Consider the following 19,991-nt stretch of genomic DNA (forward strand, 5'->3'; position numbering starts at 1 on the left):
AGGGACATACAGAATAAGTTCACACAATCATTTGTTGTTTGCAATTTGCATTGTTTTAAATGTGCAGAGCAGGATTGTTCTAATATTTATTGATTACATTTCACGCCGTTTTTGGACATTTTTACCCACAAAATAAGGAAACATTAAAGTCAATGATAGCTTCATGGTTCCCCCCTTCTCAGAATACTGTATCATCCCCATTGGTAACTGCGGAGGCCGTGTCTGGTGAACATGAGCAGAGCAATTTTTTTAATTTTTTTTATTTAACCTTTATTTAACCAGATAAGTCCCATTGAGATCAAGACCTCATTTTCAAGGGCGACCTGGCCAAGAGGTCAGCAGCACACGTCAGAATAAATGGCACAACTCAACAACATGGAACATATATGCAGACAGTATGTAGAAGCAAACAATAATAATTTAAAAGTGCAACTTATTGACAAGTAAAGTGCAGTTTGTGAATACAAAACAGCATTTAAAAACACAGGCAGTGTTCTGGGGTCTTTCTTTCATTTAAGATAGATTTAAAGGTGTCCAGAGAGATGAGATCCGACAGATTCAAGTCCTTCTGGAGTTTATTCCAAGCAGTAGGAGCAGCAAAACTGAACGCTCTCTTACCAAACTCTGTCCGAACACGGGGAACACACATCCGCAAAGTGTCGCAGGAGCGCAAGGCATAGTGACTTCCTGATCTCTGAAGATAAACACATAAATACATTGGGACCAAGCCAAGTAGACATTTGTAAATTAGATGAAGCCAATGTGTTTGCCTGCGCACACTCAGGGATGGCCAGTCGGCTCTGACATAAGCAATGCATTACAAACACAAGTATGTCAAAGCTAACCTGCAGGCAGAGGTGGAGCCACACAGTTTTGACCTGGGGGTCCAAACTGGGGCACTGACTGTTGAAGGGTTGGCCAGGCTTCTAAAACATTAGGGGCTTACCCCAAACCTAGGAGGGTTACTTCCAATAATCACATCTACTTTAACTTCTTTTTATAAAACAATTTAAAGGCAACATATCATGCAAAATGGACTTTTTAATGGTTCTCTACCTGAAATGTGTGTTTTCCCTGGCATGTCTACAAACCCCCCGAGAATGAAAAGAATCCATTCTGCCCCTGTTCTGATTTCTCCACCTTTCTGTAAATGTGTGCTGAAACCAGCCGTTTCAGTTTTCAGTGTTTTTCATACGTCACAACGCCATCCGGTCTGTAACAGGAAGTCAGAGCTCGGAGCTTGTTCAGCCCATAGACTGTATAAAATACAACTCAACCCCTCCTCCGTTTTTAAATCCCTGCACACATGTGTGCTAACAAGGAGCTTAGGAGGGAGGCATGCTAGTTGTAGGCTGTCTTAATAAACACAAAAGTCGGTTTTACTCCCCACGTCTGCAGATTTGAAGATCTAGTGGATGATTTTTATTTGTCATGGAAAAGTGCTAGCGCTAGTTAGCATAGCCACATAGCTACATGTTCGTAGCTGTAGCTTTAGCTGTGTACCAAGACACACGTCAACATACTGACAAATAAAACAACAAGAAACACAGAATCTGTGACCAATGGTTCAGAAAGGTCCCGCTGCCTTTCTGGCAGAGGTCGGTTTTACTCCCCACGTCTGCAGATTTGAAGATCTAGTGGATGATTTTTATTTGTCATGGAAAAGTACTAGCGCTAGTTAGCATAGCCACATAGCTACATGTCGTAGCCGTAGCTGTGTACCAAGACACACGTCGACATACTGACAAATAAAACAAGAAACACTAAATCTGTGACCAATGGTTCAGAAAGGTCCTGCTGCAGGCGCCTCTCCGTCAGGACCAGATTCTGGATCAGATTCAGAGGGTTGAAGTAACGCGGGTCTGTGAGCAGCCGTGTATATTCAGCCAACATGTAAACATTACATCAACGTGCTGGAGAGCCGAGGCCACACCCACTTCCTGAGGGGGCGTGGTCAGAGAGAAAACAGACTGTTCTGAACAGGGCTGAGGAAGAGGGTTTTTGAGGCAGACCAAAATCTGATTTCAAAGTGTTTTTATGAGCATAAACTTTAAAGACATGTTTTGGGGACCTCTCAGACCAATATATGTTGATGAAAAAAGCGTGATATGTCACCTTTAACAAATGTTAAATTTTTGTAGATTTCTAACGTTAACATTAAAATTGTAACTCGACAGAGTGTCAACATTTAAATCTGCTGAACTCTTTAAGGACTCAAAATGAAGATGAGTGTCCAAAGTCAAAGCATCAACAAAAATAATATTCAAATCCACAGAAACTACTGTCTCTGCAGCTCGCTGAAACGCAACAGCTGATTTGAATATAAGTAATGCCTCTGACATGGAAAATAGCCAATCATGTTTAAGAATTTCAGGGTGGCCAATCAGTTTTCAGAGGTGGCCATGGCCACCCCTGGCTCAGCCACTGCCTGCAGGGAGGAGGGAAGGCTGGTGATGCTAGCTCTGCTAACGTAGCCACTCTGCAGACTCTGTTGCCTTCAGGCGTCGTTTTGCTTTAACTGTTTTTAAAACTAACAGCTGTTCTAAATCCTGTATCCCCTCTGCCATTAGATTGTTAAATGCTCCTTCAGTTAATTTGATATTTTTATGGACTTATCTTTTTACCAGACTTACTTTTTTATATCTTATTGTACTGATCTTTTATTGACTGTATCCTGCTTATCATTTACTTATCAGGCTGCTTGATACCAGGTGTGTATTATTTTGTACAAGTTGCCCCTAGAGGGATTAATAAAGTTGTTTGAATTGAAGTGAATGGATTCTGTGATCCTGTATTTAGCTGTGTTAAATAAACTAGGTTGAATTTTGACTTTGTTTCTGGGGTGGTTCTTACCTCTTGTTTTCTGTACATGAATGACACTGGAGTTAGATTAAAAATTAAAAATTCAATCTTTACGCTGATGATACCATCTTATGCTCATATGCACCTTCACACAAGGAAGCTCTTTTGCAGAGTCATTCTTTTTTTCTTTAAGTTGTATTTTTAGGCTTTAATATCTTTATTCAGAGAGTAGAGGACAGTGCAGACAGATGAAAACTGGGAGAGAGTGAGGGAATTACATACAGGAAAGGCGCTGCAGGCTGGAATTGAACCCTGGGTGCACAATTTAAACATCAGACTAAATCTGCTTCCTTTTTGACAGACTGATTTCAACTCACTCCAACAAACTCTGGTTATCTCCAACTAATGCTGAACCCCTCAGAAACAAAATCTACAGGCAGAACACTGAACCCATCGATGCTACCTCGTCCACATTAAACAAATAAAACTCTGAACGTGTCCAACAGTTTATGTATTTGAGAATCTGGCTAAATAAAGATCTCTCTTTCAGGTCACACATTTCAAACTTATTTGAAAAAGCCAAGGCCTCAACTTGGATTTCTAAGTCCAGTCCTACACATATTTCTATATATATATACATATATATATATATATATATATATATATATATATATATAAACAGTGGGGCAAAAAAGTATTTAGTCAGCCACTGATTTTGCAAGTTTTCCAACTTAGAAAGATGAGAGAGGTCTGTCATTTTCATCAGAGGTACACTTCAACTATGAGAGACAAAATGAGAAAAATAAATCCAGGAAATCACATTGTAGGATTTTTAAAGAATTTATCTGTAAATTATGGTGGAAAATAAGTATTTGGTCACCCACAAACAAGCAAGATTTCTGTCTCTCACAGACCTGTAACTTCTTCTTTAAGAAGCTCTTCTGTCCTCCACTCGTTACCTGTATTAATGGCTCCTGTTTGAACTGGTTATCTGTATAAAGACACCTGTCCACAGCCTCAAACACTCAGACTCCAAACTCAACCATGGCCAAGACCAAAGAGCTGTCCAAGGACACCAGGAAGAGAATTGTGGACCTGCACCAGGCTGGTCAGAGTGAATCTACAATAGGCAAGCAGGTTGGTGTGAATAAATCAACTGTGGGAGCAATTCTAAGAAAATGGAAGACATACAAGACCATTGATAATCTCCCTCGATCTGGGGCCCCACGCAAGATCTCATCCCGTGGGGTCAAAATGATCATGAGAACGGTGAGAAAAAATCCCAGAACTACACGGAGGGACCTGATGAATGACCTGCAGAGAGCTGGGACCAAAGTAACAAAGGCTACCATCAGTAACACACTACGCCGAGAGGGACTCAAATCCTGCAGCGTGTCCCCCTGCTGAAGCCAGTACATGTCTGAAGTTTACCAGAGAGCATGTGGATGATCCAGAAGAGGATTGGGAGAATATCATGTGGTCAGATGAAACCAAAATAGAACTTTTTGGTAAAAACTCAACTCGTCGTGTTTGGAGGAAGAAGAATGCTGAGTTGCATCCCAAGAGCACCATACCTACTGTGAAGCATGGGGGTGGAAACCTCATGCTTTGGGGCTGTTTTTCTGCAAAGGGGACAGGACGACTGATCCGTGTTAAGGGAAGAATGAACGGGGCCGTGTATCGTGAGATTTTAGCATTGAAGATGGAACGTGGCTGGGTCTTCCAGCATGACAATGATCCCAAACACACCACTCGGGCAACGAAGGAGTGGCTCCATAAAAAGCATTTCAAGGTCCTGGAGTGGCCTAGCCAGTCGCCAGACCTCAACCCCATAGAACATTTGTGGAGGGAGTTGAAAGTCCGTGTTGCACAGCGACAGCCCCAAAACATCACTGCTCTAGAGGAGATCTGCATGGAGGAATGGGCCAAAATACCAGATACAGTGTGCAAACCTGGAGAAGACTTACAGGAAACATTTGAACTCTGTCATTGCCAACAAAGGTTATGTTATAAAGTATTGAGTTGAACTTTTGTTATTGACCAAATACTTATTTTCCACCATCATTTATAAATAAATTCTTTAAAAATCCTACAATGTGATTTCCTGGATTTTTTTTCTCATTTTGTTTTTTGTCTCATAGTTGAAGTGTACCTCGGATGAAAATTACAGACCTCTATCTATATATATATATATATATGGAGAGAGCAATGATTGTGCAAGCTACTATACCTCAGTTTGGGACTATGGAGATAAACCCTGCATGCATGTAACTGCTTTTTGACTTATATCACAACGTGTGCTGGTCCTTGTTGGTGCATAAAAGAAAGCAGCACAGTATTCTGTTTATTTGTAGGCCACTTGGAGGTAAACTCCCTCCTTACTTTGGTAGTCTCTAAGCCATACGATCTCATAACTGGAGAGCTTTGAAAACACCAAGGAGGGAATCATTCTAAGGTGGTAGAGGAGGCAGTGCTGCTGAGAAAGTGATGATGATGATGCAACCATCCTGAGGAAGGAGGGGCATTAGAGAGAGAAAACACAGGGGAGAAGAGGAGGGGTCAAACTGATCAAGTATAGAAGAGAGGAGAATCGGTTACACGGCTCAGCTCTGTCCAGAAAGCTGCCAAAGCTGCAGCTCTCTGACGATGGAGGCCGAGGTCGGAGCAGAGCTCTGCTTTCCACAGCTCCTCAACTCCTCCTGCAGGAAGCCCACCCTCGCCTGGCCTGAAGCTCTGTTCCTCCACATCATGCTGTCCTCCATCTCTGTGCTCACTGTGGCTCTCAACCTGCTCGTCATCATCGCCGTCTCTCACTTCAGGCACAGACTTCTCTCTCTCATTAGTGGTTTAAAGGTCGATGAATGCAGATGTGAACTTTGTGATGAATCTTTGCAGCTCAAACTGAATAATGCTCCATCTTTACATACTTGTTGTAGTAATGCTCACTTTGAAATGTGGACTCTGTTGTTTTAAAGACTGTCTCTTCCTCTGCAGGCAGCTCCACACTCCCACCAACATCCTCCTCCTCTCTCTGGCTGTCTCAGACTTCCTCGTGGGCCTTCTGCTGATGCCTGTGGAAATCCTTCTGAATACTTCATGCTGGATTTTTGGAGACTACATATGTTGCTTGTATAGTTATGTATCCTTCATCATCACCTCTGCCTCAGTAGGAGACATGGTTCTGATATCAGTAGATCGTTATGTTGCTATCTGTGACCCTCTGCATTACAGCAGCAGGATCACAGAGAGAAGAGTGAAGCTCTGCGTCTGTCTGTGCTGGCTCTGCTCTGTTCTTTACTCCAGCGTCTTCTTAAAGGACGAATTAAGTCAGCCAGGGAAACACAATTCCTGCTATGGAGAGTGTGTGATTTTTGTAGACTTCATTGCAGGCACGGTTGATCTCGTTCTAACCTTTATTGCTCCCATTACTGCCATCATTGTTCTGTACATGCAAGTCTTTGCTGTGGCTGTGTCTCAGGCTCGAGCCGTGCGCTCTCAGGTGACATCCATCACGCTCCATCTTTCACTCCCTCTACCTGCAAAGAAGTCGGAGCTGAAAGCAGCCAGGACTCTGGGTGTTCTTGTAGTCGTGTTTCTCATATGTTTCTGCCCGTATTACGGATTGGCTCTTGCAGGGGACAGTGTGATCAGTGAGTCCTTGTCATCGTTTGTGGTCTTCCTGTTCTATTTTAACTCGTGCATCAACCCTCTGATTTACGCCTTGTTCTACCCCTGGTTCAGGAAAGCTCTTAAACTAATCGTTACTCTGCAGATCCTGCAGCCGGGATCCTGTGAGACCAACATCCTGTAGAGGGACTGTGCGATGACTAGAGAGGTTTGCAGCTAATTTAGATATATGTTCACATTTTGTTGCTTGACCACTTTGTTCCTAAAAGATACATTTTTGCAGGGATGGTGCTGAGTTCTGTTTTTGGTTAAAGCACACAATATTTACTCCCTGCTTCTCTCCAAAAACAGGATTTTCTTCTGTCTTTCTCCTCTAAACTGTCTGACCCAAACTATGCTGACATCAAAATGTGCAAAGATTATGACCAAAGTGCTTTTTTCAAAGTCCTTCTACTTAAGAGAAGAACAACAAATACAAAATGCAATGACTGTCTTGTGTGCAAAATCAGCAGGAAAGCGCCTGGACCTCTGCAGAGGTGGAGACTTCAGCATTAATGTAGTTAAAGTTTGCAGTTTTAGATAGTGTGTGTGAGATCCTGCAAACCACATGCTAACCCACACTCTCACGGTAAAGCACACATGTTTGAATTTCTTCTTCTTTTAAAGAGTCATGGTGCTCTTCATCCCCCCTTTCTTTAAGTGTGTCTGCAGGTTACCTGATCATACTATCATCAGTTCACACACTCAAGGTTTTATCAGCAACTCTACCTCATGTCATCGTCTGTCCGTGCAGACTTCACATTACTACACTCAGTCTTATAGGGACCCCTGCTGGTGAAGGAGTGAATTACACCATGCACAGTCCACATGTTTGCATCTATATCTTTACAGCCTGCACAGCCTCTCCTCCCTGTATATCAGGATACTAAGGATGCTCTTGTAGATTGATGATGATGCTGATGATGTTTTTTAGTTACAGTAAATCACAATGAAGGTTTCCTGATGTGTGCTTGTTTTGTACCAGTGTTTTTGTGTGTGTGTTTTCTTTGGCTGAAGGAAAAAAAAATCACATCTGAGACAATAAATATGAAGCTGAAGATGAATTTGATGTTCTCATTTCCTTCAGTTCAGTCACTCATGTTGATTTGGTTTATTGCAGCAGCTGAACATTGTTTGTGTTTGACTTCTTGGCAGAACGTCACAAGCAGAAATTGAGGAGTGATGAGAACTGTATGTGAATTTGTCACAACAGTTTAACGGTGCATCAACACTAAACTGCATTTTTGCAAGAGGTAGTAAGAAAACCAAAACATTTTCATGAACATTTCAGAGTCTAGTTTTTGTGCAAGTTTATTGTCCAGTGCCACCAAAATGAAAACTTGTTGAGTTATCGTTTGAACCACACCAGGGGCGGTTCTAGGATCGGATGAAGGTCACTGTTTTGTACATTTTAATGCAGTTTCATTCCCACACTTGTGAAAGAAAAATATAACACTTTTTGGGAAGGTCTGTGACTAAACCATCAAATCTGATGACGGTTATTTAAAGTCTGAGCCACAGCAAAAGAGGAATGAATTGGAGAAATATATGGAAACCCTAATTTCTGGGGAAAGACAACTCATTTTAATACAGCAGCTCCTCAACATATACATAAACTTTATGTATGTTTCTGGAGTAAACCAGCCCCCTATAGTGAGTACCAAAAATACATGAAATTGACATTGGAGTTATTTTTGGGACTTTCATTTGAAATGCACAACATGTAAAACGTGGTGGAGCTGCTGTATGTCTGTTGTTGTATTTCAATATATTTATTCTTAAATAAAAATTTCACAAATACACAAAAACCCCACAAAGAAAATAAACCCATAATGCTCACAGAAAACATTATCAAAACAAAGCAAAACAAGACAAAAAAAAATTAAAATAAAAGACAAATTTTTCTTTCACAGTGTTGATACCCCTATACTTATTACTCTTACCCATTCTTCTTTCAGATAAGTTGCTATTGGTGTTGTTAAAATATTACTATTTGAAACTTTTCTAGCTTGTTAAAAAGGACATACAATCTCAAATTTTAGGGGTGCTGGGATTCAATTTAGAGATGCTGCAGCCCCCCCCCCCCCCCCCAAAATGGGCCAGAAATGCCTATGAACCAGGGTCAGGGTGCAAAGATGCTTTTTTGTACATCTTTGTGCTAAAACAAAATCAAAAACAAAACAAACAATGGAGCTACATGACACTGCAGTAAGTTCTCATCATCAGGGATTTTCATCTCCATCACATTGGGTGTTTTCCTTCACGATTTTCCTGTCAAAACAATATCTATTATATAGTTTAATATATATATTATTTTCATCTGGAAGGTCTTTAGCCAATTCACAGTACTGCTGCAGACACAACAAACTATCCATGCAACAGATACGTGAAGCATGTACAGTACATGTATTTCTGTCAGAGTTTGGAAAGTGAATGGATATTTTTTTTTGTGATGCTCAAACAATGAAAATATGATTATGATTATCATGCATATTAATATTATGACGAATGCTTTTCTTATTTGAGAAATGAGCGAAAGCGAGTGAGACAAGCTTTAAACCTGCAGGAGGATGCAGGGAGGTGGTGGAGCTGCAGGTCTGAGTGCAGCACTAGTGCAGGGCAGCAGAGACCAGATATCCTGCAGCTTAAATAGATCACCTTATTGACGGCCTAATTCCACCAGATCCGTGTCCCGTCTGTCTCTGATCCGTCACAGCACCGGATCTGATAGGTTTCTATTTTAGTCAATGTGTTAACTTCCACTGGATCCGCTCCGTTGCGTTCAAGCTGCGTCTCTGATCCGGCAGGTCGGAGTCCTCTGGATCAGATACACAAGACTTCTACTTCTGCTGGATGCTGGAGCACGATGCATCAATCTCAACAGAGCAGATGGAGCGGGACAGGAAGTTAATTTTCAGAATAAAACACTGTGTGTTATCACCAGATCGTATTTCATGCTGGGTTTTTAAAACACAACTAGTGGGTGTTGACAGACGACAGAGCACTGAGATGGACCGGACAGGGATCTGGTGGAAGTCCCTTGTAAGAGGATGCATTTGTCAGGTGGTTGTGTGAATGAGTTCAGCTCAAGTTAACTGCCTGGGACGATGGTATCATTTTAGAGTCATCTCATCCATTAGTGGTCCTAACTGGACGACACACAGGGGACCACAACAGTCTAGTCTCATGTCTTCATGGAGTCAGTGGTGAGCACAGACGGGTTGATAAAGGGTGCTTAATGGTAGATTGAAGCTCAGTGGGGACCAGTCCAGCACCTGTGTTTAGGCCAGTTTCCAGCAGTGGCGGCTGGCCAATAGGGGCGCTAGGGCGCCGCCCCACCAACCACCACAAGACATTAAAAAAAAAAATAATTAAATAATAAAATAATATTCTGAACTGTATGTATATATATTTTAAAATGAGCAAGATTAATATTGTATAGTTAAATAATTATTAGTAAAGCTGTTTCGTTCATCTGTGTTGTCTGATTGGTGACGTATGTTCCCCATGGGTTTTCCCCATAGACTGGTTTTCTCCGGTTTTCCCCCGGGGCGCAGAAATCTTTGGCCATAGACTCTCGTTAAAAGTTGTACATGTGCAGTAGCTCCTCTTCAATACAAGAGATAGGGCCGTGTCGGGGCGCACCTTCCCTGGGCCCAGAGCTGAATGCAGCTTGATTTACAAACCACCACCCTCCTGTCATGGGGCTGACGTCACAGCCGTCTGTCATCAAGCGCGGCTGATTGACAGCTCGAGCCGTGGGAGTAGGAGACGATCGGACAGAGACGCAAAATGGAGACAGAGAAGTTAAATAATTCAGTGAAGTCACTCAAAACATCACCTTTAGAGAGGAGAACATATCAGGAGAAGCTCCACGTGAAAGAGCGTGGACCTGATCAGCCCAACATCAACATTAATCATCAGTCCAAAGACAGAGGGAGACAATACACCCGGTCTTTTTCCAGGACCTGGTTTAGCAACAAGGCTAACTACATGCAGTGATGCTAATGCGTTAGTCTGCTTTCCCTGCCTCCTTTTCCAAACATCAGGATCTGACCCAGCATGGATAAAGACAGGTATTACTGATTTAAAGCACTTTTCAGAAAAGTTAAACTGGCAGGAATAGTAATGCTATTATTTGACAGATTATTTGTTAACAAGCATTATACATAATGTAACAGCGCCCTCTGCTGGCGAGCATGTAATGTCATCACTACACACATTAATTGGTGATACATGAATAATATCTACACCTCTTTAAATAAGTACTGAGACAATGATTAGCTTACACAGCTTATACACATGGTAAACACAAATCTTATTAATCAATGATCTACTGAAGCTATTTAGCCTACTGCACCAGTGGCAGCCTGAATACTACAGTCACGAGACACCATCACCATGGTCACTTATCTATTACAGGTGATGCAGCAAGACAATCAAATGAATCTTGCTGAATCTGAGAGGGGCTTCTCAACACTGAAGAGAATCAAGACCTTCCTCAGGAACACAATGTCGCAGGATCGTCTCAATGCATTGGCCATGCTCTCTATGGAGAAGAAACTTGTCAAAAGCATCCCTGACTTTAACCATAGAGTCATTGAGAAATGTATTTCTCTCAAGGAAAGAAGAGCAAAATTTATGTACAAAAGTTAGAACAGTACATGACATTACAATGTTGCTTTTGCTGTTTTCGTGTATGTAAATACACTAGTGTGATACCTCAGACATTTACCAAAAAGCAAGCAAACATGTACTATTTTGGAGTTGTAGCCCCCCCAGGAGAAAACTCCACCAGCCGCCACTGGTTTCCAGTAAGTATATGTTAAGCATATTTAAAACCTGCCCACGCCCAGTGCATGTACCGTTCTCACCCTGTAACCTCTTATTTGGCAAAGTGCAGGGTCTATTCCTAAAGTCCAAGTTCTGCAGACTTGCCTCTAGATGGAGCTGTTGACTCATTTTCAGAGGAAGGAGAGCAGCTGAGACAAGATGTGTAAATATGAAGCAGCAGTACAGTAAACCTGCATCCCGTCAGATGTGAATACAGCTTTTCAAACATTCTGTTCATAGAGGGATTTCCATTTACTTCTATTACAGTAAATATGAGTTTGAATGATCATCAGAGTGGCTGCAGTTCCCACACTCACCACTAGATGTCTCAGTTTCTCTTTCTGAACACTGCTGCTGCACGTGTGAACGAAACTTAACATGTTCACTCATTTGTTTACTGACGACTGTCTTCTGATGGAGAGAGGATGGTGTCGTCTGTCTACACACACACACACACACACACACACACACACACACACACACACACACAGACACACACACACACACACACACACACACAGCCGTGTAATTACCTCAGGTTTGGACAGGTTTGAAGAGAGCAGCAGTTTTGTGTCTGCAGACTTAAACTGGATAGAGACGTGTCAGGGAATTTTTGATTTGATTAGAGGAGGAGTTTGTTCATATATATGACAGAGACAGTAACAACAATTAAAGGCTTAAACATCAGTCACTCACTTTATGGGCTGGATTTAATATAATCCAGTGTGTGATTGTCTCTGGAGGTCGGGACTCTCCTCTCTGCACTCTGTGTGGAGTTTGTCTTCTGTAGAAAGAACATGCAAACATCAAAATAAAGTTGACTTTCTCGTGTTATATTTCTTATTTGTTTTATTAGTGTTGTGCCAGAAGTTTGCATTCAACAAACAAATCTAGAAAGTCTTGAAATACAGAAACAAAAGCTTTACTTTGGAGGGAAATCTTGTTACAGTTTGCAGTTTTGAAGAACAGCTCCTGCTGGATCTTTAGGGCCTTACATATCGACTGTTTTATTTCATGCATCATTTATTGTTTGCAAGAGTCAATGATTAAAACAGTTCAACGTGACTTAACTCGCTCTGACTCTTACAGCCAAATCCCACCAGATCCCTGTCCAGTCGGTCTCTGGATCTGATGGTTTCTATTCTAGTCAATGTGTTAACTTCCACTGGATCCGCTCCGTTGCGTTCCGGCTGCGTCTCTGATCCGGCAGGTCGGAGCCCTCCGGATCAGATACACAAGACTTCTATTTGTGCAGGATGCCTGAGCACGACGCATCAATCTCAACAGAGCAGATGGAGCGGGACAGGAAGTCAGGTTTCACCAAAACAAAATGAAAACATCCGGTTAATTTTCAGAATAAAACACTCTGTGTTATCACCAGATCGTATTTCACTTAACTACAACAACAAACCAAAGTCATGATGAGCGGAGCCAGGCCTGGAGTCAACAGGTCAGAGGTTTTCAGAGGACCAGAAAGACAACATGGAGGAGGAGAGGAGGAGGAGGAGAATCCTTGATTCAGTCACTGACTGAAAATGAACTAAAGTAGTGGAATAAAATAAAAAGTCCCTGCTTGGGAGGTTGTACTGGAGGCCCCACCCCCAAAGGTCCAGGAACTTTTGGGGGCGGGGCCTGCATTACGATAGTTTCTGATTGGTCGAGTACCCTCAGTGTTTTTATTTCCACCTCTGTCCACACTGACCTCACACACACCTGTGATCCACTTGGTTTTAATACCTCCTGAACATCAGTCTTCACTGAGCCTGATAGTGCGAACGCGTCTCTGTCAGCTCACGGTGTTCCAGTCTAAAGAGTGACCCTGTAAACTGAGTGGCTCCAGCTGTCCGGTGGTCCTGCTCTGTGCTGCGTTCTTAAAACACAACCGGTGGGTGTTGACGGACGAGAGCGCACGGAGCTGGACCGGACACAGATCAACAGTCCCGTCTACCATAAAGACTTATGATGTTCAAAATGACGTCACACACTTTCATCACCATCTCATGCATGCTTTGGTTTCACACTGGACTTTAATTTCATCCTCTGGTTCAGACATCTTGTGCTAAGCTAATTTAATCTCCCTGTGATACTCACTGTAGCCACAGGAGGTCGCTGCAGGACAGTGTCTGCAGGTAAAGTCATAAAATGTGTTAAAGAAAGAAGAAACAATGACTGCTCCTTTAACTGGTGATTCATTTAGAGACTCATGGTTCAAATGTTGATTCTGCAGAAATGCAAACTGTTGAATATTAAATTTAACAGAGTCTGAAACATGTTACACTCACAGCTCGGTGCTGCAAGCCGCTGAGGTCATTCATGTTTTCATGTTTGATGAAAACACATCAATCAAGCAAGAGTCTCACCACACCTACAGCAGAGTGTAAACACACTGTACATACACACACGCCCCTCTGCGTTGTGTGTTCAGCTCGACATGTCTGGACCCGCTGCACATTCCTCCGTCTGCCTGCGTGACGCCTGCTGACAGCAGCATCATCACCCTGCTGTTTCATCCCTGAGAGCTGCAGAGCGGACTCTAACTTCACTCTCAGGGGTTAAAGTCCAGCTCCAACGAAGTGACATGTTAGAGTGAACATGAGGAAGAGTTCAGGAAAACAAAAAGAGCAGGAAATATAAAACAGGAGCAGGATGAGTGAAAGAAAGGAGCAGACATTGTTTAAAATATAATTTCTTAAACTCAGATTATTCTTCAACACTTTGATATTTGAGTGTTGAGTCAAAGGTAAATTTCCATCTTCGTCAGGTGAAGGTGAAGCAACACAACAGACAAGCAGACGCCATGCTGCAGAGACTTATGGGTAATCAATGTCATCACCGCATGCTGCCATCTGGAAGCAACACTACTCCTTTTCAGTTACAGCAGAGACCACAGATTACACACCTGTGTGTCATGCATTCCTCCAGGTGTGTGTGTGACACTGTGAGTCCCTGCAGCAGCTCACACTCTGGATTATAACTCAGATTAACTTTAAACGTGAAGAATAAAAACACACAGCATCAGGAAGTTTCTCTTTGTGTCAAACAAATGATAAAGTGTTTAACGTTCCTTCTCTGGAACTGAACTTTAAAAACATGCAACAAACCTTGTGATTCAACATGCAGTCACTTTCCTTCACTTTAGAAACATGCACTTCACTTTTATCACCTTTATCTCCACAGATCTTTTCATGCTTTGTTCTCCTTCACGTTGCATGAACACTTGGAAATGTTCTTTATGTTCTCAGTATCAAACTGCAAACATCAGAGCTGGAGTGAGACTTATTTTCAACCCTGAGAGTTTCATGGCTCACTGCAGGGGGTCACATGAGTCATAAAAAGAGAAGGCAGAAAATGTAACAGGACCAGAAACAGGAGACCTGACTGATACCACAAAGAGAGAAAACAGACCGTTCTGAGGAGGGCTGAAGAAGAGGGTTTTTCAGGCAGACCAGAATCTGATTTCAAAGTGGGTTTTTTTAGCATAAACTTTCAAGACTCTGAAGGAAAGAAACTCTTTAAACCAGATAGTTAAATGGTCAAGCAAGTTGATTGGTGAGCCACAGGCATCCACAGTTTCCCTGTACACTAACCAGTTACAGCGGATAGCCACCTCTATTTTAAATAATGCCTCACACCCTCTGCACAGTGATTTCCAGCTTCTTCACTCTGGACGACGGTTTTTAGTCCCAAGGTGCAGGACACAGCGTCACAAGAAAAGCTTTGTTCCTGCTGCTGTTACTGAGCTGAACAAGCAATAGCTTTTATTTTCCCACACAGTCAGCCTCCAATCTTATGAGTTGAGCCCAGATTGTCTTATTTATTCATGTGATTCCATTGTTTTTATTGGTTGACTGTTTTCTGATATGCTTTTTAAAATGGAACCTTTAGCACTTTTATCATTTTATCATGTCTATTCATTTTAGCATTTTTAGTGTTAGATTAGTTTTTAGGATATTTTTTGTATGTTTTGCACATTAAGTAGATTGTTCTGTTATGCTGATGACACTCAGCTCTATTTATCAGTGAAGCCAGAAGAAACCAATCAGTTATCTAAATTAGTAGCTTGTCTAAAAGACATAAAGACCTGGATGACCAGAAATTTCTTACTGCTAAACTCAGGAAAAACTGAAGTGATTGTTATTGGTCCCAAACACCTCAGAGAGACTTTTTCTAATAATATAAGTACCTTAGACGGCATTAGTCTGGCATCCAGCACCTCGGCTAGGAATCTAGGAGTTCTATTTGATCAAGATTTATCCTTCAACTCCCAAATTCAGCAAATCTCAAGGTCAGCCTATTTTTCACTTGCGCAATATTTCTAAAATTAGACACTTCCTATCTCAGAGCGACGCAGAAAAACTAGTCCATGCATTTGTTACCTCCAGGTTAGATTACTGTAACTCCCTCTTATCAGGCTGCCCCAATAAGTCTCTAAAGATTCTTCAGCTAGTTCAAAACGCCGCAGCTCGAGTATTGACTAAAACTAGGAAGAGGGAGCACATCTCTCCAGTGTTAGCTTCTCTACACTGACTCCCAATAAAATGTAGAATAGAATTTAAAATCCTTCTTTTAACCTACAAAGCCCTTAAAAATCAGACACCCTCGTATCTTAAAGAGCTCATAGTGCCCTATTACCCCTCTAGAGCTCTACGCTCCCAACATGCAGGCTTGCTAGTTGTACCTAAAATCTCTAAAAGTAGTATGGGAGGTAGAACCTTCAGTTATCAGGCCCCTCTCCTTTGGAATCATCTACCAGTCAGGGTCCAGGAGGCAGACACCCTCTCTACTTTTAAGAGTAGACTTAAAACTTTCCTTTTTGATAAAGCTTATAGTTAAGCTGGATCAGGCTTGGACCAGCTTTTGTCATGCTGCTATAGGCCTAGACTGCCGGGGGAACTGGCACACTGACACACTGGGATCCTAGCTCTGCTTCTTCCCCCCAACCCCCTCATCACTTACTTTAACTCTGCCTGTCCCATTAAAGTTACTAACCATAGACCTTTCTGGAGTCCCTGAGCTCCATTGTCTCGTAGATTCCTCTGAGCTGCCGTAGACGTCCTCCTGCTGCGGACGATCTGGACTCCAGCTGATACGGACGTGCTGGACTCCAGCGGCAACAGCTTCTACGACTCGTCTCATCACTATCACCTCTCTCTCTCTTTTACTCCCCTCTATCTGTCTTTCCAGACCCAACTCAGTCGAGGCATGATGGCTGTCTAACATGAGTCTGGTTCTGCCTGAGGTTTCTGCCTGTTAAAGGAAGTTTTTCCTCACCACTGTAACTAGCTAAATACTGTGATGTGCAATGCTCATGATGGATTAAGGTGGGGTCAGACTGAGTCTTACCCTGTCTTGGTGTTGGGTCTCTGTTCATAATTTGACATAGAGTGGTCTAGACCTGCTCTGTTTGTAAAAGCGTCTTGAGATAACGTTTGTTGTGATTTGGCGCTATACAAATAAAGATTGATTGATTGATTGATTGATTCTGTCTGAAGTCTATCTTGTAATTTTGTATCGACCTAACATCTCACTGGCTGCAAAACAAGTTTACCTACGGGTACAAATAAAGTAACCTGAACCTGAACCTGAGACATGTTTTGGGGACCTCTTAGACCAATATATGTTGATGAAAAAAGCGTGATATGTCACCTTTAAGGCCAGAACAAACAGGTTTTCATCAAATGTGATGAAGTTATGTGTGATTTTGTTTCTTCCCAGCTGTAGAACTAATAAAACAAGTTGTACACAAAACAGGATGATGGGGCGATGTAGTCCTGTAGTCAGAGGAGGAAAAGGATGATCAGTATGTCCTAAAGGGGAAGGATGGAGTCACTGTGGGGACAAACCTCTGCAAGTTCAGCTTCACTTGAACCAGTATCTGCTCAGGTGACTGAAAAACAAAGAAGTTGTTTCATAAGGTGAATAAAGAAAAGTGAATATTCTTCTTCTTCTGGTGTTTGTGTGATCTTAATGATTACAGCAGAGCAGAAACTGTCGCCGTGAGTGGAGACAAAAAAAAAGGATAGAAATTGTGTCCAAAGCTACAGAACAAAACAAAGAGTGGATCATATTCTGTGTATGATGGAATGTCTCACATACACACGCACGCACGCACATACACACACACACACACACTCTCCTCAGTGTCCTCAGCGCTCCTCGCCTCCTGCTTCCCCGACACGACCCAACATGCCGGAGCCTCACAGAGACGAGGGAGGAGGGACAACGTGTCAGACTGACGGTTCAACTGAAGATCAGCCTGTTTTATTCATGCCAGAGGGGGTGACTGCACACACACACACACATACACACACACACACACACACACACACACACACACACACACACACAGAGCTCCTCACCCTCAAATGAGAGCTGACATTCCTCTAAGGGACGCCATCCCTGACCTTGAGTCTCCCTCGGCAATGACCGAGTCCACTTTAAAAACAAATACGACGACCAGTGATCAAGAAGCCGTCAGTTATTTCGGTCCCGTTCTTCTAAGATAGACTGTCTTGAAGAGTCTGCCCGGTGATCGGGTCTCCAGAGGGTGTCACATGTTTGGAGGCTTGTTCTTAAAACCAGTAAGAGCTGTGATGAGGCGTACAACAATAACCTGCCACGTGTGTGTGTGTGTGTGTGTGTGTGTCCTGAGTTTAACGATAATAATCGGCTGTCCTGAAGCTTTCTGAGAATTATCAGGAGCTCTGCCCCCAGAATTTAAACATGTTCTTGTTCACACATGTCCCTGCAGTGTGAAGTCTTACCTGTGTGAAGTCGTGGTGAGGGGGTTTACTACACCTATGCAGAAGTCTTGGTACAAAGCCTTAAGTGCAACTCCTTTAACCCGTTTGACGCCAAGCATATCATATTTGAAACATCAGTTTTTGAGACCTCTACATCATCAGTGTGATATATTTCATCCTACAATCAGAGACATGCAGTGCACGGATAATCCACCAGGTGTGAGTGATTCATGCACCAGAAGGACATCACTTGAGACATCCATCCATCCATTATCTTGACCGCTTATCCCATTAGGGGTCACGAGGGGCTGGAGCCTATCCCAGCTGGCTTCAGGTGGAAGGCAGGGTACACCCTGGACAGGTCACCAACCTATCACAGGGCTAAGAACCATTCATGCACACACTCACACCTACGGGCAATTTAGAGTGATCAATCAACCTGAGCATGTTTTTGGATTGTGGGAGGAAGCCGGAGAACCCGGAGAGAACCCAAGCATGCACGGGGAGAACATGCAAACTCCACACAGAAAGGCACCAGGGATTCGAACCAGGAACCTTCTAGCTGTGAGGCAACAACGCTACCCACTGCACCACCGTGCAGTCCGGACGTCACTTGAGACATCCAAAATGTCAGCTGTGGATCAGAGACCCACTCCAGGTCTTTCAGGGATATTTTTACCAATTTTGAAAAAGTTTAGAAAAAACTTTCAAATTGTTCCTGCAACTTCAGGAGGAATAGTTACTGGATTGATTCAGTGTAAAACTAATTAATATTTCATGACTTAATTTATAGTCAAACTGTGTTGAAAATGTGTGTAACAAAATTGATACAGCAGGTATTTATTTGCAGGCTTGTCAATCATGATTTTATTAAATTTCATACATTATGCATTCCATAAAGCAACATACAGTCTTTTTATTATTGAAGAACATGTTTAAATGACATAATGAGGCATCTTTAGAGTAGAAATTGAGATATTTATAACATGTATTGTATTTTTTTTATACATGCAACCTGCTGTATCATGATGATTGATGACTGGTTGAATGTCTCAATGGCTCCCTAGTAAATACTTGTCTTTTGCTCATTGAATTCCACTAAAAACTGAAGAATTCAAAGAATAAATAAACAATAAATGTGGTTTTTTTTTTGCTCCAAAATATGTATGAACTGATGTGCTATATGGAAAAAAATCATTTCTATGTTTGGAAATTAATTTGGGAAAAATGTGAAGGAAACTCAAAGTTTAAAAGGCTAAAAAAATGTTTTTATATGTTATACTTTGTTTAAAAAAAACAAACTTCAAACAATAAATTTGCACCAAAATGTCTGATGTATGAAATATGATACAAATTAAAACTCATATATGAAAATGCTATTTAATTTCCTTTTTTTTTAATTTGTCAGAAAGTCCAATAAACACTCAATTTTCAAAGAATTAGAATTTTCTGACAATGATTTGATGGTTCAGGCTTCACAGGGCTATGATATAAATGTGCAGACTGTAAGCCCTGTGGTTGGTCCGCATGGTAGCTTAATTTCCTGCATTTACAACATTTCCACCGACACACATTTCAGGAGTTTTGTGCATGTGTGAACACAGCTTTGAATCAAGAGCTTAAAGAAGAAGGTGCAGTCTTTATTTAGTCATAATACCTTTAAACGATATTATGCAACTTTGCCTCTCTTTACACCTGAGGCTTCCTCTGAAGCAGGACTTCTGTTTCTGGAGGTAACTCCAGGGTTAACTCTGTTTTCACTTCTACAGAGATGAAATAAAGCAGAAGTGGACACGTGGAAACACGTCTCAAAACAAAAACAACATTTTATGTAAGAGGAACATAAGTATAGCTTAGAGGGGAATGTGTCAGCGAGCTGGAGGTGTCCACTAAACTGATGAATGAGTTTAAGGTTAAAGACAAACACACTGCTTCTGCTTCTGCTGT

The 19,991-nt window shown here is 42.0% G+C and overlaps 1 protein-coding gene across 1 annotated transcript; it reads left to right on the top strand.

Annotated features, from left to right (window-relative positions):
* The first annotated feature begins 5,448 nt into the window (after positions 1-5,448).
* On the top strand, positions 5,449-6,613 carry LOC117820627 (trace amine-associated receptor 13c-like). The gene is made up of 2 exons (XM_034694466.1): positions 5,449-5,621; positions 5,797-6,613. Exons 1-2 carry the CDS (start codon positions 5,449-5,451, stop codon positions 6,611-6,613), a joined length of 990 nt encoding a protein of 329 aa, XP_034550357.1.
* Positions 6,614-19,991: the final 13,378 nt, after the last annotated feature.

The sequence above is a fragment of the Notolabrus celidotus genome, chromosome 10 (assembly GCF_009762535.1).
Source record: "Notolabrus celidotus isolate fNotCel1 chromosome 10, fNotCel1.pri, whole genome shotgun sequence".
In the NCBI taxonomy this organism is placed as follows: Eukaryota; Metazoa; Chordata; class Actinopteri; order Labriformes; family Labridae; genus Notolabrus; species Notolabrus celidotus.

Bases quoted from the DNA above. Each gene is read 5' to 3' on its own strand.
- LOC117820627 (XM_034694466.1), top strand. From the start codon at position 5,449: ATGGAGGCCGAGGTCGGAGCAGAGCTCTGCTTTCCACAGCTCCTCAAC. The intron at 5,622-5,796 runs GCACAGACTTCT...CTTCCTCTGCAG, and splicing joins ATCGCCGTCTCTCACTTCAG to GCAGCTCCACACTCCCACCA.